Source organism: Thermothielavioides terrestris, chromosome 2 (assembly GCF_000226115.1).
Source record: "Thermothielavioides terrestris NRRL 8126 chromosome 2, complete sequence".
NCBI lineage: Eukaryota > Fungi > Ascomycota > Sordariomycetes > Sordariales > Chaetomiaceae > Thermothielavioides > Thermothielavioides terrestris.
Window position 1 is genome coordinate 9,028,685 of NC_016458.1, and position 27,741 is coordinate 9,056,425.

The following is a 27,741-nucleotide window of genomic DNA, read 5'->3' on the forward strand; positions in this document are numbered from 1 at the left end:
AGTTTATAGAGGATCTCCTTGACTTTACCTTTGAACTTAGAGCCTCTATCGACGACTACAACAATAGGGTAGCCCTAGCGACAAAGGATATACTATATAATGAAGGACTTAATAGCCTTAGAGGATTTATTCAGTAGGATCTTAGCCTCGACGTATCCTATAAGATCGTTATATACCTCAACGAGGAAATACTTCTTCTCCCTATAGCTAGACGGTATATATTGGATATCAAGGTACTATTTAGCAAAAGGGAAAGGCGAAGGTATAGTCTAGTTTACCGTTTCCTCGAACCTCTAAGCATTGTACACCTAATATAGTATACAAGCCTGAATCTACTCTACTATATCTTCGTATATACTATGCTAATAATAGTGGTTCGTTACTCGTTAGTATATCGCCTCTCTCCTACGATAGCCAACTTCGCTATAGCATTAGTCGAAGATTAAACGCCTTTCTTTAGAGGTGTCAACAATATACCTATAATATTACGAATAGTTCGTATTTTAGAGGAAAAGGTGACGATCCTTAACAAAGTACTTTACTACTTCCCTTTTAAGCTAACGTCGCTTCTAGTATAGCTTATAGCCTAACAGGGTCTCTATCGTCGATAGGAAGTAAGCGATATCCTAGGAACGCTAAGAGTAACCGTTCTAAAGGCGGACAAGCTCTAGCTTCCCTTCTAGATACAATGCCTCTTCGCCTATATAGTTAACAAAGATCTAGGCGTCGACCTAATTGTTGATATCCTCCTCTACTTCCTTCTCTATATAGTCAGAGGGCCTAAAAGGTTTATAGGACAACGCATTGGCTACAATGTTCTTAGGACCTAGGATATATTTGACTTCAAAGTTAAATAGATAGATCTAGGTGATCTAGCGTATTATTAGAGCACCTAGGATATCGTTTATAGCACTATTGAGCTAATAGACTAGAACTAGAGTATTAGTCTCTATAATAAAATGTATACTAAAGAGGTAGCGACGAAAACGCTTTAGGAGAAAGAGTAGCCCCTTTAACTCCCTCTTTGTAATATTGTACTACTTCTCTACCTTTAACTAGATGCTACTCTCGAACTAATATAGATATCTTTTACTATTGAGGCCAACCTACTTGAGTACCCTATCTTATCCGAAAATACTAATGTTATAGACTAAAAAGATTATACTAAACTAAGGATTACTATAGATAAGTATCGCTAAAACTAAAGCGGTAATAATTTTCTCCTTTAGCTTGTCTATCGCCTTCTATTTAGAAGGCTCCTAGGTCTATTTAGTATCTTTCTTTATTAGGGCGTATAGAGGAATCGTGATAATTGTAAAACCTTTGATCTAAATCTAGTAGTATCCGACTATTCTAATGAAGGTATATACCTCTTTAACGTTAAAATAGGTCTTCTACTCCCTTATCTTAATCACCTTCGCTTCTTTAGGAAGGCGCCTCTCTAGTATATAGAGATAACTGAATAGGACTACTTTTAGTTATACCTACTTCAATTTCTTAGTAGCGATAGTTGTACCTACTAGCTCTATATTTAATAACACTATATCGATGTTCTTAAGATGCTTAACAACAAATTCTCAATGTCCCTCTCTATTTAGATAGCTAGTATAATCAGATTAGGGACCTTTTATAGCGATATCGTCTAGGTAAATACGACAGATATTAGAGATAAGGTTACTAAAAATCGTTGTTATAGCTCGCTAGAACTAGGTAATAGAATTTATACCTCCTATTAGCAGTATATATATATAGAAGAGCCTGATTAACGTTGTAAAAGTCGTTAAATCCTAGCTACATTTATAGAGGTTGACCTAGTTATATCTAGAGAAGAGATCTAGGAAGGACATTAGTCTATAGCCTTTAAAGTCTTTACTAAATTCCTCTATAGTAGGCGGAACAAAAGTATTATAGATCGTTATAGTATTAGCCTTTTAAATATTATTAATAAGCTATAAACCATCGTCCTTTTTTAGAACTAGGAACTAGTTATTATAGTAGCTCATATAGCTATACTCAATAATTCCTTATATTTGCCTCTCTCTAAGTAGATCAACAACCTTCTATATTAGTAGTTTCGAGATTGGGATCGACTTACTTTGCTAAGCCTTATATAGGATAGTCCTAATATACTAGGGTAGAATGACGTCTTTATAGATATACCTATACTTAGTAAAATCCTATATAAATATAGCCTTCTAGTTCTATAAGATCTTAGTAAACATCTCTCTCTTTAGCTTAGTAAGAAAATCGTCTATAGTAACAAGCATTTCTTAAAGACGTTTCTCAATAAGTCTCGAGCCTAGCTTAAGATCCGAAAAACGAAGGACTATAAGGTCTTCCTAGTCCTTCTCGAACTATATCTTAGCTTTGGCCTTTGTAAGCTACTTTTCTTACTATAATAGGTCTCCCTCTAGTATAGAGCTATTCGACAATACTAAGTCGATAGGCTAAACCTTGTTTACAACATTCTTCTAGAGTATAAACGTCCTTAAGGCCTCCCTAAACTTATAGTAGAATGCCCGCCTTAGCCTTCTATTGGAAAAGAGGTTTCTAATTAGGGTTCCCCTCTTCCCTTTTAAATAGGGTAACAATTTAATCTTACCCTTCTTCTTCTATCTAGATAGAGAAGACAATAAATAAGAACGTACAATATAAAAAAGAGTACTAAGGAGTAGTATATAGGACTTCTATAAAATAAAATGAAAAACCGCTTTACCTATATAATCGTCGAGGAAACTAAGAGTAGTCTCGCCCTCCTCTATCTCTACCTAGTCAAAGATTCTTTTAGGACTCTTCGTCAATCTTTAAAATTACTTTTAAACGGATAGTTATATTAGAGATAGTAGGCGATTCTACTAGACAATCTTCTTAGAGACAATATATACCTAGACTATCTTCTTCTCTATAATTAGATTAGTGGTAATTAGATTATTATTATAGTAATCGAAGGTTAGGGCAATATCCTTGACAAATAGTATACTAAGGATTGCTTTATAGCTACTAGTAGTGTCCTTAGTTATAAAGAAGTAAAGGTTAATACCGACTTCTCCTAGATATAGAGTGACCTAAGTCTCTTTAATAAATAGTACTAAGCTATAAAGACCCTTCGAAATAACCTTAGTAGGCTAGTATAGTATCGTATACTTCTTAATAATATTTATCGAGATATAGTTATACTTTGAACCAAAGTCGATCAAAGTAAGGTACTTATTATAATAGCTCTTTTTAAACTAGATATATAGAGTAGAAAGAGACTATACTTTTATCATTATACTAAGTTCTATATACTATAAGACCAAAAACGTTGAGATAGACTTCTAGAGTAGGGTATAGATATAATTGTCAACGTCTTTAGGTAGACCTTTACAAATCTAACGCTTCTAGAGGCTTCCTATATAGATGCTCTATATACCGTCTTTAGTAACTCCAAAGATTATTAGAACTATCTTAGTCTAACTAGAGGAAGAGTCGTCAAATATATTTATATTAGTGTATAGAGCCTATATATAGACCTCTATATCTTTTAGTATAGTAGTCGGTCTATTAGGCTTAGGAATATTAGACCCCTTATAGTCAATGACCTCGACGTTGATAGAAATGCCCTATAGGTATACGATTAAAGCGTCCTTATACTTAAGTGAGATATAGACTAAGTTATTAAAGGTTAGACCAGTCTTCGCCTTTATCGTAGTATAGATTATATCCTTTATATATAAAGGCAACGTAGTAACCTTCGACGTAGGCGGCTTAGACTATAGCTCTTCTTTCTTTATACAATTCGCTATAGCTAGGTTCTTAAAGATAGTTATATAAGGAGGCTCCGCTAGAGGTATAGGAGTATCGCCTATCTAGAAGTCATCTTCCCTTTCGTCCTTAGCGAACCGACGTTTAGTAGGCGGTATACTTTGAAATATAGTCTCCGCTTCCTTATCCACTTCCTCTTTAGCTTCCTCCTCGGTCTAGTTAAAGAGAAGAAGAGGTAGTCGATAGAATTCGTTAGCCTTTAGTATAGGCTATAGGACAACCTTCTAAGTTAAAATACGACCTCCCTCTAATAGAACTATATAAAACGACAATTGATTAGACGCTATATAATAGAAGGCGAAGGTAAGCTTAGGCTCCCCTTTGTATATAAGACGATTGATCATCGTCTAGACGGTTGTAGGCTCCTAATATAGTTTAGGCTACTAGAGGTAATACTTATTTAGCACTAGGGATATATCTAGCTTAAATAGGCGACTATTTAGGCGCTTATACTTACGATAGTACGCCTAGTATATAGGGTAGCTATTATACTATAGGCAATAGGCTATATATATAAGGACAAGCTAGCCGATCTTGCCGACCTTTTATATATTATTAACATCTACCTTTGCAAAGGTAATCGTCTTGGCTAGTATATAGCCTTTCTTACTTTTATCGCCAAAGTAATAGTCTATACCTTTGCAATATATTAGACCTATAGCTATAGCTTTTATAGCTTCTATATACTCAAGGACTATATAGTTAGAGTTACTACAATAATAGCAATAGCTAGAGCTTATAGGTCTACTATAGCTAGGAGGACGACTATCAATATATAGGCCAGTGATAAAGCCAATATATCTCTCCTATAAGCGGCTCCGCTACTAGAAATACGTCTAAAGAACCTCGATCTCGTTAAAAGTAGGATCAATTCTATATAAACGGAGGGCCTCGATCTTCCGTTTAAACTACTTAGCGATCTTCTACTTCTAGATATATAGATATTAGAGCTAATTAGCTAGATCGTCGATATTGTCGAATATAGATATAAGAGCTTTCTTCGGCTCCTCCTCTTTATACTTCTATAGCTTAGGGGTCGTCTTAATAGTAGACGTGGCCAAAGGCGAGTAGTACTTCTATAGATCGATCTTACACTTATAGATCTTAAGAAAGAGGTCTCCTACGTTAAGACCCTTCTAAAGAGTATTTTAAATAAACTTAAGGAAGTCTACCTACTTCGCAATATAGATAGAGTCCTTGTCGTCCTTCTTTAGGGTACGCTAATAGTCCTTAAGAGCTACCTAGATCTATTGATCAAGTATATACTATATAGTTAGAACGATTATATACTATAGCTCTTTATAAACTTTGGTAGAGGCGATAGCATATATATAGTCGATCAACTCAAAGTGGTCGTAGATAATTTTGCTAATCGGCTAGTATCTCCCTTTAATTAGATTATAAAGGTAACCTCTATCTCTATACTATTTAGGATCGTCGCCCTTCTAGCGCTTTAGGAACTTAGCTTTGAAAGTTGCCTAGGTCTCTTAGTCCTTTTTCTCCTAGTAATAGATAATAGGCTAGATCATAGTATTGTACTAAAGCTCGAATAGGTATATATAGGTCTTGTTATTAGTAACTTAATAAGCCTTATATATCTCTTCGAAGGTCTTAATCTAATATATAGCATTTTAACTAGAGAAATAGCCCTAAAGGCTAGCCTTCGCCGAGGTTAGAAAGGTCGTACTAAGTATAGTAGTAAGAATATACTTGGTTATCTTCTTTAGAGCTTCGGCTTTAGAGAGACTAGAAGGTATTACTATAAGTACCTCTATATAGATAGGCGGAGTAGAGGTATTTAGCGAAGACGGAAGAGGTGTCTATACCACTTTGGCTAGGTCTTCTTCGCTTAGTATACCTTAGAAAGGCTATAAGATAGATATATCTTTAGACTCTCTCTTAGAGGTTAGCGTTAAGATTAATAGTGTTATAGAGGTCGACGGAATTCCTAGAGCTTCTATAGATAGTATATATATATATCGCTAGAGTCTAGTCATTAGACGCTTAGCTATCGTCTTCGAGAAAGGCAACGACTATATCGATAAACTATAAAAAGACTAATATATATACTTCTATAGGAATGTCGACTCCTTTAACATCTATCTAAGGGAAGAAAACCTCTTAAAAAACTAGGTTCCTTCGAAATATATAGTCTAAACGCCTTGAAGGATGACTATAGGTTCCTTGTAAATCACCTAGATACCTTTAGCAACCAATATACTAGATCTAACTAGCGTAATAGCAGTAAGAGTATAGCTCTTAAAAAAAAAAGCAAAAGTCTACGTTAAGACCTTATATCCAATATAAAATAGTACTAGATATATTATTAAAAGGAGCTAAGTGTCGTAAAGGTATAGTCCTAAGCTTAGAAGCCTATAAATAGCTACTACGTTTAACTATTTTTATAACTAGTTTAGCTAGACTAGGGAAGAAAATGATAATCAATAAAAATTCTACCCCTATCTCTACTTAGGAGGATAGAACTATTGTCTTTCGATTAGGTTAGCATTTTACAACCGCTATATCGATAATAACAAAGCCTTAATAGGTCTTCGAAGTATTAGGGATAACGGGATATCTTTTTAATGCCCTACACTGTCTAGGCAAAGGAAGGTCTCCTAGGACAAGGTCTTAATAGACCCTTAGAATATATACGCCTTAATAGGTTTCTATACCTCCTGGAGATACCGGTATTAGTATACTAGAGCCTTAATAGGTTGGCTATATCGTCGTTGTATAGCTATTAATATAGTATTGTATAGTTCTATGATCTTAGAAGACTTCGTAGTCTATACTATCCTATTTAGATATAGAGCTAAGCTCCTCCTTGATTAAGCCCCTATTTGAAATAGTGTAAAACCTCTATACTAACCTACCCTACTACACCTAGGATTAGGCGTATAAGATAGCTCCTAAAGGAATATAGTATACCTCTAGACGAATAAAGATAGTATATATCGAGTAGTAGGAAGGATATCTCCTAAGAGGAAGATATATAGCTTAGATATATCTAGTAGGATATAATAGAAAGACAAAAGACAATAAGAATATGGTTAGAGCTCAATAGCTCGAATACCTACTATCTAGATAGAGGTAGGACAACGAAAGGAGAGGCTCAATAGCCTTCCTAGAAGAAGGAGGACCACCAACGTAGTGTTAACGAACGTATATTGACAATTGCTTAATGTCTTGCTTAATGATAAAGAAGATAGGCTTAGCCTACTTAAATATATATGATTAGAGGGCTAGACCCCCTGACAACGAATGCAACGCTCTAAGACAAACAGAAAAGCAGAAAAACTAAGTCCCCCTATGTCTAGGTAGTCTATCACCCTAATCCATTATTATACTATATTCGAAGATTAGTATACTCTATAAAGTAGATAGACCAGTAGTTAGCTACTACTATAGTAGCTATAAAGGTTAATATCTAGGTAAAGTGGTTAGTCTAACGTTCGTAGTCCTTATACTTATAATCTAGATCCTTCTCGACCTATATAATGACTATAGCGATATTATTATTAAACTACTTTTCTTTTTTATTATAGAGCTTCCTCTAATAGCTATTTAGTACCTTGATACTAGGCTACTCTTATAAACCCTCGTTCTTAGAGAGGGTCTAGGAATCTATATCGTCCTCCTAGGCTATAGAGGCAGTGCTAGGCTGCTACTCGCCTATAGTAGACGCTCTTAGATTTGCTAGAGCTTTTACATTAGCTATAGCTTCTATAGCTATAGCTAGTATAGAAGCTCGTAGTTCGACGATATATTCCTAGAGCTTACGTTGGATATACTCCTAGGCGAGGTTATAGGTATTGGCTAGTATAGGCTTTGGGAATAGCTCTACCTTACCCTCGAAATAGTCGAGTAAGTCGAGGTACTTAGCCTTATTGACGAACTTACGATTCTAAACTACCTAGTTATCTAGGCTAGCTAGGATAATATCAATCTTTATATTGGCTTTCGAAGATATAGTAGTTACTACTAAGTGCTATATATAGGGCTATATACTTAGAGATAGGGCTAGGTTTTCGAGCCAATAAGACTCTTAATTGTTAGAACCGCTATATAGGCTTAGGAAGATAAAGCTATTACGATACAAGTGATATATACAACTGGGAGCAATTGTAGTGTTGAAGATGTTGTATTGTAGGAGAGAGGCTCTTCAAGAGCCCAGTCTTGGGCGGCAGTTGGACATCAAGCTGGTAGATCCTAATCTCGGTGGGCCGGCCCGGAGCCCCAGGCCGGGCCGGTTCTGACAATCCCCAGATCCGACTGAACCGAATCGCCACATTGCCGCCGCGGCGCCGCCCACGCTGCCGGCCGAGGGCACGGCTTCGCTTCGCTACCAGCTGTGCCTCCACAGAAACGGACGCACGCGCCTTGCATTGAGTGGCGGCGTGAATCCGTCTCAGGTAAGAAATTGTTGTACGCACTTCCGGGAACAAGTGAGGAACTGTTCTGGAGGGGGGCCATGCCAAGAAGGACATGGAAAGTTCATCAACAATTAGACTCGGGGAGCCGGCCGTTGCCGTTCTCGTCCAGGCTCAGTTCGGATTGTTAGCGCGTCGGCTTCAGGTAGGAGCCCATTCGCTGGCCGGAGCTCTGACTCCTGGAGTGGGAGGCTCCAGAAGGGCGATGAACAAATTGCATTGGGGAAGATGCCAAGATGCCCTGCCCTGCGAACGTCGTCAGTCGCATCAGCCAGCAACTGCATCTGCTCATTGTATTTTCCCCTCGAGAATTGCCTTGATGCGTACCTGATCGAGCTTGAAGTGGCGGCGGCGCAGCCGCTCTCTGAACGTCAGCGACGGTCTCGGGAAGAAGAAGTGTACCAGCTGCTACGGTCGACATCTGTGAGCCAGTCGTGGCCTTGTGGGCCGTTAGCAGAGTAGTCGGAGTAGCGCCGTCCACGGGCTTTCTAATGGTAAAATGCTGTGGCAGCTGGAGGCTGGTCTGCCATGGGTTGTTCAGTCAGGCCACGCCCCGTGCAGGTATGTACAGACAACGTGGTGCAGCATCAAGTCGAGGCATTCGCAACAACACAGGAACAACTTGTCACATCAAGTCAGGTGAAGACATTTTCCTAATTTTCCACGCATTTCCCAATCTTCCCAGTCTTATCGCCGAGCACCAGCCAGTTCCGATATGTGAAGCCAACTCCATCCGTGGCCGATGCTCTCGACGCGGTACCCAATACAATGCCGTCATACATAATATTAGAAATAAAAAAAAGAAAGAAAAAGAAAAGATGACAAAAAGAAACAAAGAAAAGAAAAAGAAAAGAAAAAAGAAGAAAGAAGAACAGGAAGAAAGAAGAGAAAAAAAAAAAAAGGAAACCCCAAAACTCGGAAGTCTAACGCACCATGCTGTGATTTCCTTAAAAAAAGAGACTTTTGTGTGCAACTTATGCCATGACCAATCCTTAACCCAGCCCGTCAAACTCAGGGTCACTGTTGCCGAGAGGTGAAGATTACCTGAATGAGAGAGCGAAACTAGAGAGACAAGCAACAGACTATCACAAGTCGCTGCCAATCACGCCCGAACCCCCCCTAGCTGAGACGCACACGCACCGTCATTGCCGTCAGATGTCCTCGGGCGGGCCATCGACGGCGACCTCGGACGCGGTCTGCGAGTGGGCGTGGAAGTGGCCGAGCCTGCCGCGCGGGCTGCTGCCGCGGCTCTGGCCGGGCATGGACAGCGTGCGGGCGCGGCGAGACCCGGGCCGCGGGATCAGGCGCGAGCGCGAGCGCTGCTCCTCGAGCGCCGGGCGCGCCTGCTCCTTGGAGATGACCAGCCCCTGCGTGATGGACATCAGCTCGCCGCCCTCGACCGCGCACATGCTGGGCCAGACGACCAGCAGGATCTCGTCCGGGTCGATCTCGCCCTCCATCATCTCGTCGTCCGGGCCGTGCGACGCCGCGTCGTGGAAGGCGCTGCTCTGGCTGGTGCCGCCGCCGTGCTCCGTACCGTCCGCGGCGGTGCCGGCGGCGGCGCTGTCGGGTCTTCTCCCGTCGGGGGAGGCCTCGACCGTCTCGAGGCGGTCGTCGGGGGCGACGGACTCGTCCGGGTCGTCGGTGGTGTGCGGCACGCCGGCGGCGTCGCGCTCGGCCGCCTCGGCGAACTCGGGCAGCTCCAGCACCTGCCAGTCGAAGTCGTCGTAGGGCGGGCCGAAGTAGGGCTCGATCTTGATCTGGGCCAGCTGGATGCGCATCCACTGATCGCGGGCGAGCCGGCAGGCGGCCTCGAGGCCGGAGCAGAAGGCCTCGAACTGCAGCGCGCCGAGCAGGTGCTGGACCAGCCACGAGACCTCGCGCACGACCATCTTGACGCGGCGCGCGCCCAGGTCGGCCTGCCGCTCCGGCATCATGGAGAGCAGGGTGGCGCGCATGTGGGCCTCGCGCGTCGGGTCCTCGTCCTCGAGCGCGCGCAGGAACTTGACCAGGTTCTCGTCGTCGTCGTCGAGCAGGTACACGGGCCGGAAGAGGTGCTTGTGCATGGCGCGCGAGAGCACCGCCAGCACGGCGCTGATGCGCATGCCCTTGGCCGCCGGCGTGTTGGACTGCGGCAGCGGGATCTGCAGCTGCGTCGCGTGCTTGAGGTACGGCGAGTTGCGCAGGTTGGTCCAGCACGACGGGTCGGCCAGGATCTGCTCGTCGATGTCCGGCCGGAACGTCGCTTCGACGAGCGTGACGATGGTGGTCCAGATCTTGTCCAGAACGGTGACGCTGCGTTGCGGCTGATGTTAGTATGTCTGTATGTATGTGTGTGTGTGTTTGTGTGTGCGCTCGGCTTGGAGACGGAAATGCGCTTCTCGAGACTTACTAGGTATCGTCGTTATCGCTGTTGAGGACGATGCGGTACTGTTCGAGGTCGGTGAGCTTCCCCCTCGTGATGTGGAGGTTCTGCGTGGTGTCGTCCAGCTGGCTCTGCAGGTCGCGCCCATGTGCCTCTGCTTTGTCGGCTCGTTCACCCTCTGCTTTTAGCTTGCCATGCAGGTCCTCGATTTCGGCGTCCTTGTCGGCCACCGTCTGCTGCAGCGACGCGATCTGCTCCTCGGCAGCCCGCAGCGACTCCTGCAGGCTCTCGATCTCAGTGTTCTTCTGAGTGATGGTGTCGTTGAGCGACGCAATTTCTTGCCTGGCCGCCTCGAGCTCCTCTTCGAGCTTCCTCTTTTCCTCCTCGAGTGTCGCAATCCTCTCCTTCAGCGAAGCGATCTCGGCTTCATTGTCAGCCTTGACCTGCTCGAGACCGGCCTTGGCGGCCTCGAGATCGGCGATGTTCCCCTTGAGCGTCTCAATCTCGGCTTCGTTGTTGGCCTTGATCTCCTCCAGATTAGTCTTCGCCGCCGTGAGCTCCGCGATCTCGTCCGCGGCCTTGGCAGCAGCAGCAGCGGCAGCCTCCTCGCCGAGCCTCTTCTCCTCCTCAACGGCAGCCTTGGCCGCTTGCAGATCGGCGTACTCCTGAGAAGTCTTTGCTTGCAAGTCTGCGTACTCCTGAGAAGTCTTTGCCTGCAGGTCGGCGTACTCCTGAGCAGTCTTCGCCTGCAGGTCTGCGTACTCCTGAGCAGACTTTGCCTGCAGGTCTGCGTACTCTTTGGCAGCAGTCGCCGCAGCCTCGGCGGCGTTTGCCTTTTCCTCTTCCAACCTCTTCTGCGTGTCCTCGAGGTCGCCTTCCAACCTCGTCCTGGCAGCGCTGAGTTGGACGATCTCCTGCACCTTTTCCTGCACCAAGTGCTCGAGGTCCTTCTTCTCGTTCTCGATCACATCCTTCTGCGCCTCGAGTTCGTTCCGGAATTTCCGGTACTCCTCGAGCACGACCTGGTGCGAGGTGGAGAGTTTGTTGTTCTGCTCCTTGACGTACAGGAAGTCGCTGAAGACGTCGGCCACGAGCTTGTAGTTCGGGTCGGACGTTAGGTCGCGAATGGCGCGGACCAGGCCGTCGACCGTCTGCGTGGGATCGGCGGAGCCGATGTGGGAGCCCATCTTCGGATTGGGAGCGGACTGCCCAGCGGACGGCCTGGTGCCGGTGCTGTGGGTAGAAGAATAGCGAAAACCGTGGACCTCGGCGGTAGCCAGCTTGGATATCTTGTGTGGGGAACGGGTCGACAACAAAAGGAAATGAGAGCAATGATGCTCTTGTCGGTCGGTGTTAGGGGTTGAATTGTGTCGTGAACCTCAGACGGAAGTTCGCGCTGTGAATGGGCCGGAGGAGGAGGAATTGGAAGAAGATGCTTGGCTGGCTATATACCGGAGATGTCGCCCGAGACATGTGAGGGCCCTTCTTGCCTGACGGCGACAATGATGACGGGCAGGGCAGACTGGGGTCTCGGACCGGGAACCACACCCGGGTTTGGCCGGTGGCTGGGCATTGAGTCACCCACGCGAGCAGACGTCAAGCAACGACAGATCAGCGGACTGCCGCGGTGCCCAGCAGCCCAGATTGCCGAATGATGGGTGCCAGTTGGGCTGGGAGCTGGAGCTGCACGAGTCCTGGGAGGGCCGGTCCCACTCGTCTGGCTGGCCCATCACAGCATGCCAGATGTGAATGGCAGCACCAGACGGAGCAACGCAGCCCAACCTCTGCATTTCTCGAGGCATTGTTCGTCCGCTGGCCTTGCTGCTTGGTCGCTCCACCTCATTTTACTCGTGTTCAAGCCGCCTCACCAATATGCAGCGCCCAGACTCAAAACAGGAACTGGCCTGCTGGCCTGTCGCCGTCGACGTTCGAAGCACTTGACGTGGCAGCATCCACTGCCAACACTCCGGCGCAGGGGCATCGTTTGGCGTTGATTGGCCCCGCTTCCGCCGGTTTTCGACCCCACAGACTCGCAGCGCCAGCAATTGAAAGTGCACGACCGTCATCCATCGGTCTGGAGATGCCCTCGTGGACAGCACTGGAGCCCCAGCCCCCTGGCGAGCCGGGCTGTCCCGTTCGCTCCTGGCTGCCTGGTGGATGCCAGATTCCTCCGTTGCGTGCTGAAGCTGTCGGCACCGGTGCCGGTGAACTGGGCCCTCCCGGCCCCTCCCATCTCAGATCGGCGGGAAGCAGCCTCCGCTAGCGCTAGCCGCGATTGTGGGCCGCCGCTCGAGCCAAGCATTGGGCTCGAGTCTCAACGGTCGGTGCCCAAAACGGGGCGCGCCCAGAATGAGACCGCGGTGATAAGAACCTCTTGGCCCGTTTCTTTCTCAGGGCAAAATTGAGCCCGGCAGCTTGAGTCGGAATTGTTCGCCGTCGTTGAAACGGAGCATCCCTTTTCGCCTCTCTGCCGCATCTACCTTGTCGGGAGCTTTCGGATGGACAGAATATCCCCCAGAAACTTCGTTGAATTCCTATGCCTCAGTTCCCATCTCCGCTCGTGACACCCTGGCCTGGGGGCTGAGACCGCCGCCCTAGTGTACAGCTGTACGGAACGTACATACACACCGCTTAGCCCCTCAACTGGACCCCTTCTCTCGCCTCGGGTGGATCCATTTCACCCCAGCAACAGAGGTCATCTGACAGCGGTGTGCATTCAGTTCCTGGTTGGTTTGCTCTTCATCAGCCTCGTCTCTGTTTGCCAGGGCTTGAAGCCTCCGAATTGAAGCCTCCATGTCTGCGCAAAGCCGGTGCTTGGGTCCCTGCCGTTCGCTGTGGTTCTCTTGTGGCAATGAGCTGCAAAACGAAGGACATTGAGCCTGCGCAAGTCAAGTGAATCAATTGAATGTCGCCTCGCCTTCAACTCTTGTGTCTCTTCGCCAGATGCTTAGCCTCGAGTTCTATGATATGGCAGGCGTAAGTAATCATTGTGGCGGGAATCCCTATGAGCCGGGAAGCTGTCGGTGTAGATTTCCCAAGCGACAGGGTAGTCGTTTTTCTCAAGCGATGGGATTTCGTTGTCTAATGTAACCATATAGCAAGGAAGACCACTTTGCTGTAGGCTGGGCTCCGACGAAGTGTGCGCTCACCAAAACCCATTCTTGGGGGGGAGAAGACCCGCGAGAGACGGGACTGGAAGATGGAGGTTGGAACACAAGCCAGTAAGCAATAACACCGCCCCCTCTTACTTGAAGTTGCGAAATAAATGAGTAAGGTCCGCGCGTCAACCTCAAGGCAACAGTTCAGCAACCTTCATACATAAACGTGCCGGGAGTTCTTCCCTGGCTTACGACTTGAAGAACAGGTATCGGCCCGTTTCCCATTCCCGATCTTGCTGCATTCCGAGAAAGAATCCCCGGCCTCTTCTCAGTTGCTGATAACGCTTTTGTAGTCCCACGTCAGTGACCGAACCAAGTCAGTGGCTGACGGCTCGGAGACCATGGCGCAGCAAAGAGACGGTAGCGCACGGTTCCCCACCCAGCAGACAACTCGGGGAGGTTGGTAACCGTGTGGTTGGCCATGGGAATTCGCTCTCGTCTCCCGAACATGGCGACGGTGTCGTGAGACCTCTGTCCGCGAGGCCTGGGCCTCAACTGGACACGGGTACCGGAGGCGATGATGATGCTGTGCCGAGGGCCGGCCATTCAGCGCGAACGGACTAGATGAGCGCAAGCTGACCCTCCTGTTGCGTGCGGCCAACAAGCCCGCATGCCCACATGGAGGGGTAAACAGTGAAGGCGCTGCATGCCTCAGTTTCGAACCCTTGTCGCACTGTCGGTGGTGAAGGGTGTGCACATCCTCCCCCCCTTGTTCAGGGCGCTGATAGCCGATGTCAAACACCACTTACCACCGCCGGAGACCTAGAGAAAGTCGAGGCTTGCCATCCCTCGGGCAGCCGGGACAGAGGGGGACAGCTTGGATGCCGGCCTGTGTCTGTGAATTGCTTCTCAATTTCCCGATCTCGGCAGAAGCGTGCAGCCACTTGCATTGTAGTTGGGTTCTCGGCCATGACATCGACCCCTATCCTCAGGCTGGCATTTAGGACTACAAGACAGAAACGCCGCCGCCGGACCGTCGGGCCTTGCCTGAAGCACATAAAAGAAGCGAACCTATGAGTTTGCGCCAATCGGTACACCATGTACGGTGTCGAAACGTGGATGGAGACTTCTCAGCGACAGTCAAGAGGTCGACTTTATGGTACCGACCCGCACTCCCCGCGCTGTTTTCCGTACCGTCCAGTCATGTCACGCCTCTCCTAGGGGATAAAGGCAAGGACGAGTAAATACTTGACCCCCAACCTTGGCTGCCATTCGCCTACTGTGGTGATAAAGACTGTATTTTGGACAAGACTTTGATTGGTTCTTCGCGCAGGCTGACTGCGAGCCCTACCATGTTTGGGCGGCAATATCGTGATCTTTACCAAGTGCCGGCGACGATGTTATGTACCTTACTTATTGCCTTGCCCGCCATGAAACTCTACCCTTCTTACCTTTATGTGATTTACCCACCACTTTCAATTCAGAGGACTAGGACCTTATAATTCAAAACACATTTGTTCAGGATGTGGACCGCCCGGGTGACAAAAGGGTCGATCAATTCTGACGACACAAGCATCTTCCCTCTCTTCGTCCTCTATGCCGGACCTCCCTTCTACGTGCACACATTGAGTTCCCAGCCACCGAGTCCGATGATGAATGTTTGCGACCTCCTTGATCAGCTATGCCATGGGGCGCCGTTATCGACTATCTTCACTTTCGGAGTTTCCGAGGTTGATGTTCCCTATCGCGACTCTCGCAGGGGCACCAAGTATTTCGACGATGAGCCTGTTCAGCCGATGTTTCCCAGCAAACGAGCTGCTCAACGCGCGAAGCCAGCACTTATCTCCGCATCGCCAGTTACGTAATGGTCAAGGCCGCCTGGAGCTCTGCGCTATCATCCCAAAACAGCAGGTGAACGGTTCCATGGCACGAACCCGGCAGGTCGAGGATTATTCCCAGACCCCACTCCAGGGGTTGGTGTTGGCATTTCAAAGCCCACTTGCGTCAGCGCCGATTTTACCCTGAACAACCACAAGTTGACCCCCTCTTTGTTGGCAGCGCGATGAAGTCGACGCCGCCTCCTGTCCTTCCCATCGATGCGGGCTCTCCGCACGGGGACCGCGCGTCCTCGCGGAGTCGACGCTGCGTCCTTGTTTTCATCGCACTGGTCCTCCTCCTGCTTGTCCGCTTCCCAGATATCGCGTCCTTCAAGCGGTTCATCCCCTCGGCCGAGAGCGAACATGACTTCGGCTCCGGATGCGCTCAACCTGACCCCTTGTTCCCCAGCAACCACCCGGAGCTCGACAAGGCGTTCGAGCACATTTCCAGCGAGTCATTCAGGAACGCCACCATCCGCCGCCTCTCGGGCGCGGTTCAGGTCAGGACCGAGTCCTTCGACGACCTCGGAGCTATCGGAGAAGACCCGCGGTGGGATGTCTTCTACGACTTCCATCAGTATCTGGAGAAAACATTCCCGCTGATCCACGAGAAGCTGCTAGTGGAGAAGGTGAACACTCACGGCCTGCTGTACACGTGGAAAGGCAGCGATGAGTCGCTGAAGCCGACTCTCCTCATGGCCCACCAGGACACCGTGCCTGTCCCGCCCGAGACCGTGCCCGATTGGACGTATCCTCCGTGGAGTGGCGCCTATGACGGAAAGAATATCTGGGGCCGCGGCGCCAGCGACTGCAAGAACCAGCTGATTGCAGCCATGGAGACGCTCGAGCTGCTGCTTGAGGCCGGCTTCCAGCCGAAGCGGACGATCCTCCTCTCTTTCGGCTTCGATGAAGAGTGCTCCGGCACCCGTGGGGCGTCGCACCTCGCCGCATTCATCCAGGAGCGATATGGAAAGGACGGCATCGCTGTGATTGTTGACGAAGGCAGCAGTTTCGAGTACGCGTGGGGGACTCTCTTTGCGAAGCCCGGCACGGCGGAGAAGGGATACACGGACGTGCACATCACCGTTCGGGCGCCAGGCGGCCACTCCTCCGTTCCAACAGACCACACCAGCATCGGGATCCTCAGCGAGTTGATTACTCGCATCGAATCCGAGCAGTACCGAACCCGCCTTGTGGACTCGAACCCCTACTACACCCAGCTCCAGTGCGGCGCGGCATACTCGCCCGAATTCCCCAGCAAGCTCAAGAAGCTGCTGCGCCGCCGTCTCTCTTCAGCTTCCTCCCCCCACGGCACCTGCAAGGCCAAACCGGACCATCTCGCCCTCGAGGCGGCCAAGCAGGGCCCGGCCATCAAGTATCTGATGCAGACCTCGCAGGCCGTCGACGTCATCTCAGGCGGCATCAAAGTCAACGCGCTGCCGGAGCGGGCCACGGCGGTGGTCAACCACCGCATCAACATCGGCGAGACCACGCAGGTGGTCAAGGACCGGCTGGCGGTGCTGGCGGGCGCCGTCGCGCGGAAGCACAACCTGACGCTGCACGCGTTCGACGGCAAGGAGGAGCCGTCCTCCATCATCCTCTCGCCGTCGGCCCACGAGCTGGAAGCCGCGCCGGTCACGCCCGCCGACGGCTCCATCAGGGGCCCCTTCTCGGTCCTGGCCGGCACGACGCGCGCCCTCTACGGCGAGGAGGTGGTCGTCACGCCGGGCATCATGACGGGCAATACGGACACGAGGTACTACTGGGACCTGACGAGACACATCTTCCGGTTTGCGCCGGGGCTGGACCCGGAGGATGGGCCCGGCCTGGGGGCCATCCATACGGTGGACGAGCGAGTGAGCGTGCTGAATCATGTCAACTCGGTGAAGTGGTTCACGTTGTTTGTGAGGAATATGGATGAGGCCGAGTTGTAGAGCGTTATCACGGCTTGGGACTGAACTAGCACGGCAACTGGGTGGCTGAGGATTAGAAGCGTAATATGTGCGGGGTAGCTGGCGCTTGACCGCTGATTGAGTCGTAGTAAATGTTAGAAAGAAGTGACCCCTGAAAAGTATTCCCTCGCGTGGTGGACGTGCTTCGATCCCGGATTTTGGGGTCACGGGCTGCTGATAAACAAGACGGTATCCTAGGTGCTATACGCCCGTTCCTCACGACTTAGCAGTGTGGCGTTCCTGGCCCACCTTACCCAGCTAGAACACTAGAGCCTCAGAGGAGGAGAATGGAGTAGAAGCCCCTGCTTGCAGTTTAATAGAGCAATGTTCGCGCAGTAAGAGCCACTCAGGCCAGCCCTTTCATCGAAGCCATGTTTCAGAAGGGAACACAAAACTCCATGAATCCACCAATGATGAGCATTGGCAGTGACACTCTGGCCTCCCACTGGCTGCGGACAAGCCAAGTGGAGGTGGTCCGGCGGCTCGGTCCCGCTCGCGATTCTCGGGCATCGGGGCTTTGTGGCGCCGTATCACAGCTGCTCGTTGTGATATGTCTTGGGCCGATCAGCCCATGATGCCGCTTGACGATTGGATTCGGGCTTGAGAAGCACCCGGCGTACATGACTGTCTTCGTGGAAATCGGCTCAGGACTGCAGTGTGTAGGTATATGAGCTTGAGTTGCCCCTCAGTCGGGCTCGGAAGCCGGACTTACCCTCAATAATGCTGTCAAATCTGTCCTTCCCTTGCTGTCGTTTGCACAACCCCAAGGACTTCAAGGCAATACCTAAGTTGGGGCATAATGCCAGCCGCTTTCACGCCGCCCGGAACACGAACCCTCAGTGTGCTACAATCCGCGGGCATACCGTACTGGACCAGTCCCCCACCATTCCTACCGCCATTTGCAGACCCAACCAACACCAACACCAATAACAATAACAACAACAACGTCCCGGCTCCCTTCCAAACAGACCCGAGTGACCGTTCCGACGGCACAAACCTGCCTCCCGGCATCATCGCCGCCATTGTCGTCCCCATTTTCGCCTTCTTTCTGCTCGTGACCGGCCTCTTCGCCTTCCTCCACTACCGCAGACAGAAAGCGAAGAGGGATGAGATCGCCAGGAAGGAAGAGGGCGCCTCCGCCTCGGCCGACCACGTCACGGTCTCGGGAGCACTCGATCCGCCGCCGCCATACGACGAAGTCCACCATGCGAGCCCTCGTGCAGAAGGGGAGCGGCGATGGGAACATCACAGCGATGTCAGTGGCAGCGAGGAGGAGGAGGATTCGGAAGCGATGGGGTCTCATGCGACAATCACAGATGGGTTGGACCCGGGGAGGCACCGTGACCGCAGCGAGGCGAGTTTTCCGATCATTCCGGGCTGCGGCATCATATAATGGACGGGAAGCAAGATCGATGCAGGCTGGAGATGAAGGACGAGGTCTTCCACAAGACGCGATGTGAACATGAGCAATGATGATGGCTGGTAATGACACACACGAGTATACCGTTGGCATAGATAAAGTAACTGAAATTTTGTCCAACCGCTTCCCTTGTCCATTCTATACAAACCAAGCAAGCCACTCATCGGCGTCGTCGCCCCTTCGACCCAGCGGAATCTCAGAACTCCGCGCTCTCGCCATACCGCTGGACCCCCCACTCTCGCAACCCCTCCGCCAGCGCGTCCGCAAACGGCGCATCAAACGCCCTGCCCGATTCCATCCCCGACAGCCGGCCAGTCCGCCAGGCAAGCCAGCGCTCCAGCGCGGGCCGGCCCTCCACATCTCTGAGAATCCCAACCGCAACATCCACCACCGCCGGGTCGCCGTCGTCATCGCGCGCGTAGAACACAGTGGCGCCGCACACGCCGCAGAACGCGCGGCGCGCCCGCGCCGACGAGCGGTAGCACCGCAGCGTGCCGAACCCTTCGAGCGCGGGCGGCACGGCGGGCGGCCGCGGCGCGGAGGTCCAGGCCACGGCGTGCGTGCCCGAGACGAGGCGGCAGTCGCGGCAGACGCAGACGCGGGCGACGCGCTTGAGCGCGGCCGGCCCTGTCGCGCGGCTGCGCGGGTCGTGTTCGTCGTCGCCACCCGGGGAAGAAGGAGTGGGGCTGGCCCGGACGAAGCGCGACAGGATCGGGTCGGCGGCGTCGGCGGGCGACGGGCGCGGGAGGGCGAAGCGCACGCCGCCGCAGCGGCACCCGGCCAGGAGGGCGTCCTCGCCGACGTCCGGTTTGGGGGGCTGGTAGGTGGCGAAGGGGAAGCGCGGGTCGTCCGGGCTGGGCTGCCAGACGTGGATGGCGCGGGAGCCGATGGAGGGCAGCCAGGTGGACAGGTTGGGCTCGGTGTCGCGGCTGGTGAAGCAGTGGGCGCGGATCTGGAAGGTGTCTTCGTCGTGTGCGGCGAAGATGGAGGTCGCCACGCGCCACTCGGGCTTGCCCGTCTCCGGGTCCGACTTCAAGTCTCTGTCGCCGATGTGACAGCCGCAGGTGCTGCAGAAGAACCGCTCACTGGGCGCTTGAGGGGAGTGGATGTAGGTCGTAAGCGACGATTCGATGGAAGACGGCGCGACAAACTCGGGCTCGATGCCTTTCGGCAGTGGCGCGTGGAAGCAGCAGAATGTCCCGTGAGTGGTGCGGCAGATGCTGCAGTGGCAGAGATGGACGGGCAGTGGAAGAGCCGAGGTCGGAACCGTGACGGTGAAGTGCGCCGACTTGCAGTGGCACTGAGCAGTCAGTGTCTTGTATGCAGCCGGCAGCTGGTGGGGAAGGTGAAGGTCAGCGGCCATTTTGACGGGAGCTCCTTGGCTGGATGATTCCGCAGGCTGTTGTGAGATGACGGTTTGTGTTCATCAGAGGAGGGACACACGTCGTCATCGGCCAAGTACGCTTCTACTTACCCGCTTTTGTAAGCACCTGCTAGGCAGCAACCCCGCAGACCAAGCGCGGATGACATGAGTTGGAGTCAACCTTGAGAAAAAGCTGCCATTTCAGAGCATGGATGATCTGACCCTTATTCCCCAGTGTGTTGTATCGCAAGACTGGCGGGGGAGATTTATCGTCACGACTTGGATATCAATTGCTCAGAAATATCCAGGATACACCCAACCACTTCTCCTGCCCGTCTGCACTTCCCCCTATATGCTCCCTAGACAATGTACGTGTGTTTTCATTTGGCTTATGATGAAACTTCCGCCGAAAACCCGTGCGAAAGTAGTAGAGCCCGCTCTTAACTTGTAGATGTACACCAAGCTCTCCATAGCTGTCTTTTGAACATCCTGCGAAGTAGGAAAGCTTCAGATTTGGAGCAAGTCGACTCAGCTCGCTCCGATGTCCTTTTAAGAACTCATAGAAGGCCATTCTTTTCTCACCGACCCGTAGATACGATGTATCCTGTTCTCCAGTCAAGGGTTGTTAAACCTTGAGCCCTTGCCGCTCCAGAAGCTCTTGTCGACCTTGTCATCTACCTCCGGGTCCGCCTTGCTGTGCTTGCTCTTAAACTCCCGATTGTGCTCGTCCGCCTCGGCCTGCTGCTCGGGTGTCAGCTGGGGCTGCTGGCCCGGCACGCTGGCGTTGCTGATCTTGGGCTGCGGCGGCGCGGCGCACGAGCTTTCGAGCGGTTTGCCGCTGCCGGTCCGGCCGCGCGCGTCACCGTCGGCGAGCGTGTCCGGGAGAACGCCGGCTGTCGGACTCGACCCGGACTCGACGGCGTCTTTGCTGCGGGAGCCGCCGCTGGTGGCGCTGGGCCCTTCTGCGGATTTGGGGGACGAGGAATTGCCATTGCTGTAGCCACGCGTTGTGCGAGACGAAGATGCTTGGATCGCAAACGACGTATGAGCGGGCAGCCTGCGTGCAGACGCAGACAGGAGGAGCATGGAGAGGGTGGGAACCCAGCGCGGTTGGAGTCGGTTCATGGCTGCAGCTTTGTTGTTCGTGTCAAAGTGCCAAATTCCAATGTCGGAGGAAGCCGAGTTGGGGTACGAGATTTGGGGTTGCAAAAGCTGGCCAATGCCTAAAACCAGGTATAGTGGGTTGAGCTGGTGTTCTTTGAGGTCGGATTCACGGTTATCAGGAGCAATCACTGGTCTGCGAAGCTGGTCGCTGTGGTCGAACATTCCGATGACATCACCACCGCCCAAACAATGCTCCGTTAGTTACCGTCCAAACCCTTCCGCTCAATTGAGCAACGTCGCATTTGCCCCTGGGGATCCCTCAACCGAACTGCTGGAGCTCCTGCAGTAGTACACGTAGACCGGTCACATATCTCTCGTGGACTCTCTAATTGCGCCTGTTTGATCAAACGCCGTGGCTGTGGCGGCACCTAGGAATTACACGGTAATTTAGTGCCCTTGTCGTCCATCGGATTCGCCAACGTACTATGGTGATTATAGTCGCAAGCTTAGCGTTGGATAATGCGTTTCAATTCCACGATGTGCAATCACAGAGCACCCGGCCGAGGTTCCGAGCCTGTAGTTACGGAGTATGGATGCCGAGAGGGACCTTTGAACTATCGGCGTGCCTAAACCAAACCCGGCAGATCCTTCTCAATGTCACACACCCCCGCTCGAATCATGGGGCCCAGGCACAGACGGGGTCCGTGGCACCCGTCTTCCTTCCAGCCTCACGGCATACATATGTGTAATTATGTGATACGACCACATCATGCAAAGCCGTTCCTCCGCGTCTCGCGGCCCCCACGGTTGGAGAGGGGGAGTGCTTAAAAGCTGGCCAGCACCACCACCGTGATGTTGGCCGGCACCTCCCCATCATCACCATCATCACCATTATCACCCACAGCACGCTCACCATCTGTACTCGAGACTTTCACGAGATGTCAGGCGCGGTCTCGGCGGCCACTGCTACAGCAGTGGAGGCCACTGGCGGCAGCGAGACGAGACTCGTAATGCCAAGCCTCCCTCTCACTGAGCGCCTCAGATTCGCCGTCGTCGCCTTCCTCTGGGCCAAGCTGCTTCTCAAGTCGATGCACATGTACAGCGAGGCCAAGAAGTACTTCGTCTCGCCGGGCGAGAAGGAACCTGACCTGGTCAAGACCTACCCTGTGCGCAAGTCTCTGGCCGTGCGGTAAGTAGGCTCCCCCCCCCCCAAACCGGGTTATTCTTATATGTTTCCGCCCCCAATCACCGAGTTTGATCTCGTAATTGAGAGTTCACCACTCCTGAATTGAGCTAACCCGAGAGCCAGCATCTTCTTCCCGCCCAACTACGACCGCTCCAACCCGTCGCCCCGATCGGCCAAACTGCCCACCCTCCTGACCATCCACGGCGGCGGCTTCGTCATCGGCCAGCCGAACGACAACGACAGCTGGAACCGGGCGTTCGCCAAGCGGCACTCCTTCCTCGTGGTGGCGCTCAACTACGCCAAGGCGCCGGCCAGCCCGTTCCCCAACGCGGTCCACGACATCGAGGCGCTGGTGGCCTGCGTCCTGGCCGACAGCACGCTCCCCGTCGACACCGAGCGCGTCGCGCTGGGCGGCTGGTCGGCGGGCGGCAACCTGGCGCTGGCGGCGGGCTCGCTGCCGTCGCTGCGGGGGCGCCTGCGCGCCGTCGTGCCGTTCTACCCGGTCGTCGACTTCGTGCCGAGCTTCGCCCTTAAGGCGCGCGCGCGCCGCTACAAGCCGTCGCTGGGCGGCTTCCGCGCGCGCGAGACCGACTTCCTGCTCTCCATGACCGACCTGTTCACCTGGGCGTACGTGCCCGCCGGCCAGCGCTGCGACAACCCGCTGCTGAGCCCCTTCTACCTGTCGCGCGCCGACCTGCCGCCGAACATCTTCATGGTCGCCTGCGAGCTGGACATGCTGTCTATCGAGGCGTGGCGCATGGCGTGCAAGCTCGCCGGCAAGCGGGTGCCCGGCCTGGACGAGGTGGTCGGCTGCCAGGAGCCGGTCGGCAAGGGGGTGCTGATTACCGAGGGCGATGAGCGGTTTGCCTGGGAGGTGACGCTGGAGGACGGGTCGCGGTACAAGTGGCTACTGGTTCCAGACACGATTCATGGCTTTGACCAGGACCATATCGGGGAATTTACTAAAGACCCGGTGCTCCAGGAGGATGCGCAGATCAAGACGGCTAAGGTAGTGGACATGGTGGGGCAGTGGTTGTTGGACGGGCCATTGAAAGCAGAGGCTTAATCAACTTGAGGAAGTTGGAAATTGCTTGCAAATAGCCATTGGAAGAGGATCAAAGAGGATCATCCTTCGCATCTCATCTCAAACCATCGGAATGTTGCTCCCTGCTGTGATAGCCTGCTTGCGGCCTAAAAAGAAAGCGGGCTTATTGGTGAGAACAGCGAGCATCAGAGAACACCGAAAGCATGCAACAAAGCCAAGAGAGAGCCGAAATAGGGCGACCCCGAGGTATCCAGGCGACTGCGACACACCACGCACTTATACAATGACATATTCCTTCAGCACCTCCTCAAGATCCTCCGCGGCAGGGGCCTTCGCATCCGCCCAGACCTCGTGGCCCCTCGCACTCCCTGGCGCCCGCCCTTCAGCAGCCCAGATCTCCATCACCGCGTTCTTGACCGCGGCATCCACTGGCGCCTTTTGCAGCCGCTCGACCCTCGCCTCCACGGCATCCCCGGCTTTCGTCACGATGTCCCACACGATGTCCTTCCGGTCATACCACATCTCGCAGCGATGCAGCATGTCAAACACCCGCGCGTTGATGTCGACCACGTCGAGCTGCAGGTCCCGCCCCAGCGAGATCTCGAACCCGTCGGGGTTCCAGCGGTGCACATTCCCCAGCGCGATCGTCGTGCACCCGCCCTCCTTCGTGACCCTGAACCCTGGCACCTGCGCCTGCACGTCGGTGCTGGTGTGCCCCACCAGCTTGACGTTCCACTGCCGCCACCTGCCGGTGCCGTTCCACTCCGGCCCGATCACCAGGATGCCATCCTTTTGGTTCCAGGTGATGGGCGTGCGGACGAAGGAGCTCAGCGCCGGACGCGCGGCGGAGTCGTCGTCGTCGGCGCCGCAATCCCCCTTCTCGGGCTCCTCGACTAGCTCGAAGTGCCCGTCTTTGCCGACCACGAGCAGAATGGTGATCTCCGTCGGGCGCGGAGAGCCATTTGCAAGCTTGGCGGTGCTATCCAGCGGGATGATGGTGCCTTCCTTGGCGAGCACGGGGATCTTGGTCAGGTCGCGGTGCAGGTGGATGTACCTGTTGCCGTCGTAAACGAGATGCGGGTGGAACAGGTCGACGAAGCGGCCCGGTGGAAGCCAGGCACGGACGCCGCCCATGAGGGTGGCGGTGCTGTTCGGAGAGGTGATGGGGGCTACGATCAGGTCTGGGCCGAAGTAGTACTGCCGGGGTACCGTGTAGGCCTCCTCATCCGTATGGTTCCAGTACATAGGCTGGATGAGCGGCTCGCTCTCGTAGCTCGCCCGGATGTTCATGGTGTAGAGGAAGGGAATCAGACGGTGCCGGAGGATGAGGAAGTCCTTGATGACCTTGAAAGCATCCGCCTCCCAGTTCCAAGGCTCCTTTGAATTCCAGAGGCACTTGGAAGAGTGCAGCCGCAAGATAGGCGAGAAGCAGCCGAGCTGAACCCAGCGGACCGTCAACTGGTTGGATCTGACACCGGCCCAGTGTCCCCCGATATCGTGGCTCCACCAGCCGTAGCCGATGTTGGATGCCGTTGCCGTGAATTCGGGTTGGAATTCCAGGCCCTCCCACGTAATCTGCGTGTCGCCCGAGAAGCCGATCGGGTAGCGGTGCGAGCCGGTACCGGCGTACCGGGAGAACGTCAATGGTCTCTCCAGGACCTTGAGATTCCGCCGACTAGTGAGATAATGGTAGTGGTTGAGCACCCACAGCGGGTCCACGCCGGGAATCTTAGATCGGGTGCCCTGCTGCCAGTCAATCCACCAGAAGTCGACGCCCTGCTTCTCCAGGTTGAGTTTGAGCACGTCAAAATAGGCGTCGAGGAATTTTCGATCCGTGCAGTCGAACCGGATCGGCTCTCCGCGCGAGGTGTCGTGATGCAGGGCTTTGGCTACCGCCTCGTACTGATCCTCAAACGCCCGAATGCCGTCGGCTGGATGGTCGTTGAGCGTCACTTTCAAGCCCCGCTTCCGTAGCTCCTTCATGAATCCGTCTGGATCCGGAAAGAGGTCGCGGTTCCAGCTGTAGCCAGTCCACCCGCTGCCGTATTTGCGAGGGATGTCAACCTTGTGCCAATCCATATCGATGACGGCGACATTCAACGGAATCGACTCGCGTCGGAAGCGGTCCATGAGCTCAAGATATTCGGCGGCGGTATATGCGTGGTATCGAGACCACCAATTCCCAAGCGCCCAGCGCGGCAGGAGCGGCTGGTTCCCAGAGATGCGGTAGAAGTCCCTGATGGCGGCTTTGTGGTCACCGTTGTAGGCAAACACGTAGCCGTCGATGCGGCCCGGGCGGCGCGTCGCGATCCAGCCGTTATCAAACAGCATGGATTTGCTGTCGTCGAGCACGGCATAGGCCTTGCGGGAGAGCACGCCCGGTTCTAGGTCAATGCGGCCGAAGGCGCCGTCGAGAGTCCTGGCAGTGCCGCCAAGGTCTCCGTAGCTCTTGCCGTCGTACCGCCAGACATCATTGCCGACCTTGACCGAAAACCCGGCCGACGAGAACCGCTTCTTGTCGTAGGTGAGGTGGAAGCCATCCGTAATGATCTCGAGGCTGTCCTTGGACTCCACGACGCGGTAGTGCGGGGCGTCGAACCACCGGAATAATGCAAAGGTGGACACACGGTCTTCAAAGCCGCCATCCGGTGACCATTCGTAGCGGACCAGCCGGTCGGTGAGGATGGTGAAGCGGTAGTGCGAGTCTCCCTTGCCGCCGGTGACAATGGCCTTGGGGTTTGCCAACGGCTTGGACGGAAAGCGGTACCGGCTGTCGGCCATTATCTCGGCAGGGGATTCGAAGTCAACGGGGTAAGGGCACAGGAGGAGAGCAGTGCTGGAAGAAGGCAGGGAAGGACCCGGCCTGCTGGTGAAGATGGGATGGAGGGTATTCTGCTGAAGAGGAAGCCGCATCCGGTCTCACCGTGGTCAGCTGTGCTCCCTGTCCCTGTTCGGCTCCGCAGTGGGTGCGGGACGCCCCACTGTGGGGAAGGAACTGCTGACCACTGCCTGGCCAATTAAAGCAGGAACGGCCCTCGTTTCCAGGCAGCCCCAACACCAACCAGCGCTCTTGGCAGTTCACGCCCTCTTTGACAGCGGCCCAGCAGATGGGGAAGGCAGGGAGGTGTGACCTGGCAAGTTTCAAGGCGCGAACCCGCGATGTGCCCGTGGGTTTCACAAGTACACCCTTTTCGGTTGAGAGACTTCCACTTGGTCTCAACGGACGTGTTGCGCAACAATCCCAGAATTCTCCGTTTCTGGAATGCACCTGGTGACCTGCAACAGGACAATCGAGGAAAGCAAGTGCAACTTGAGATGTACTTGGAATTGGATGGTCTCATACGAAGCCAAAGAAAGTCCGCTCGTGATAGCGCTATCCAAGTCTCTGGGAATCAAAACCGAAGATAGCAGATGGCACGAGTATTCACCCAGTTACTTCCGTCCTCGTTCAAGTGCTCCTACATCATCAGATGCTCTTCACTCCAGGTCAAGTAACCTTCGGCCGCTACCGGCTGCCCTGGACCTGTTCCTTCAGCTGGTGCTGGCTGGAACAGAGAACACCGCGATGCGGTCAGACAGGCCACGGCGTGTCTTGCTTTTGGCCGAATCATGCTTCTTATTGCATGGCTCCGTGGCTGACTGGGGACTGGCGGATGGTGGATGACGCCCTGTTTAGTTTTCAAAACCGGAGGGTGATTGCATGTGCTGAGACTATAGACGTGAAGCTAGACGTGAAGCTCGTTGCGAAGCTTTTGCCCGGCCAACGGCGACAGCTGCTGTGCCGCGCACGATGGGAACGACATCTGCCAGGTGATGCTGTTTTCTTATTCCTTCGCGCGGGCAATGCCTCCTATGCGGCGAGCGGGAAGCTGGAGACTTGCAAGTTGGTCATGGATCTTGATGGTCGCTTGGACAGGAGCAGACCACCCCTGGTAGGCTAAAAGCGACATGCAAATTGGCTTCGATGGAGGACAGGTCCTCTGTGTATCGGTGAGGTCGAGTCAAATGGAACCGAGCGGCTGGCGAAGAACGACAAGGCCTCAGTTGTAGCCAGTGGCGAAATTTTGAAAATGGATTGGCTTGAAGATTGATTA

At 52.7% G+C, this 27,741-nt stretch overlaps 7 protein-coding genes across 7 annotated transcripts; 3 read left to right on the forward strand and 4 right to left on the reverse strand.

The window, feature by feature from the left end:
- Positions 1-8,873: 8,873 nt before the first annotated feature.
- On the reverse strand, positions 8,874-11,965 carry THITE_132430 (uncharacterized protein). The gene is made up of 3 exons (XM_003653547.1): positions 10,630-11,965; positions 9,836-10,532; positions 8,874-9,745 (listed from the first exon to the last, which is right to left on the reverse strand). The coding sequence occupies exons 1-3, from the start codon at positions 11,787-11,789 to the stop codon at positions 9,389-9,391; spliced, it is 2,214 nt and encodes a 737-aa protein (XP_003653595.1). The 5' UTR covers positions 11,790-11,965; the 3' UTR covers positions 8,874-9,388.
- Positions 11,966-15,708: 3,743 nt separating this feature from the next.
- Positions 15,709-17,772, forward strand: THITE_2116166 (uncharacterized protein). The gene has a single exon (XM_003653548.1). The coding sequence runs from the start codon at positions 15,763-15,765 to the stop codon at positions 17,509-17,511; it is 1,749 nt and encodes a 582-aa protein (XP_003653596.1). The 5' UTR covers positions 15,709-15,762; the 3' UTR covers positions 17,512-17,772.
- A 556-nt stretch (positions 17,773-18,328) lies between these two features.
- Positions 18,329-18,922, forward strand: THITE_2088748 (uncharacterized protein; the record flags this gene model as incomplete). The annotated part of the gene is made up of 1 exon (XM_003653549.1): positions 18,329-18,922. One exon carries the CDS (start codon positions 18,329-18,331, stop codon positions 18,920-18,922), a length of 594 nt encoding a protein of 197 aa, XP_003653597.1.
- A 649-nt stretch (positions 18,923-19,571) lies between these two features.
- THITE_2021587 (uncharacterized protein) lies at positions 19,572-20,312 on the reverse strand (the record flags this gene model as incomplete). Its single annotated transcript, XM_003653550.1, has 1 exon — positions 19,572-20,312. A coding segment is annotated over one exon (741 nt), but the record flags the coding sequence as incomplete, so codon positions are not given.
- A 630-nt stretch (positions 20,313-20,942) lies between these two features.
- Positions 20,943-21,314, reverse strand: THITE_17825 (uncharacterized protein; the record flags this gene model as incomplete). Its single annotated transcript, XM_003653551.1, has 1 exon — positions 20,943-21,314. A coding segment is annotated over one exon (372 nt), but the record flags the coding sequence as incomplete, so codon positions are not given.
- A 1,112-nt stretch (positions 21,315-22,426) lies between these two features.
- On the forward strand, positions 22,427-23,668 carry THITE_2144678 (uncharacterized protein; the record flags this gene model as incomplete). Its single annotated transcript, XM_003653552.1, has 2 exons — positions 22,427-22,605; positions 22,726-23,668. The coding sequence occupies 2 exons, from the start codon at positions 22,427-22,429 to the stop codon at positions 23,666-23,668; spliced, it is 1,122 nt and encodes a 373-aa protein (XP_003653600.1).
- Positions 23,669-23,795: 127 nt separating this feature from the next.
- THITE_2116168 (glycoside hydrolase family 31 protein) lies at positions 23,796-26,579 on the reverse strand. Its single transcript, XM_003653553.1, has one exon. The coding sequence runs from the start codon at positions 26,426-26,428 to the stop codon at positions 23,924-23,926; it is 2,505 nt and encodes an 834-aa protein (XP_003653601.1). The 5' UTR covers positions 26,429-26,579; the 3' UTR covers positions 23,796-23,923.
- Between the last annotated feature and the right edge of the window lie 1,162 nt (positions 26,580-27,741).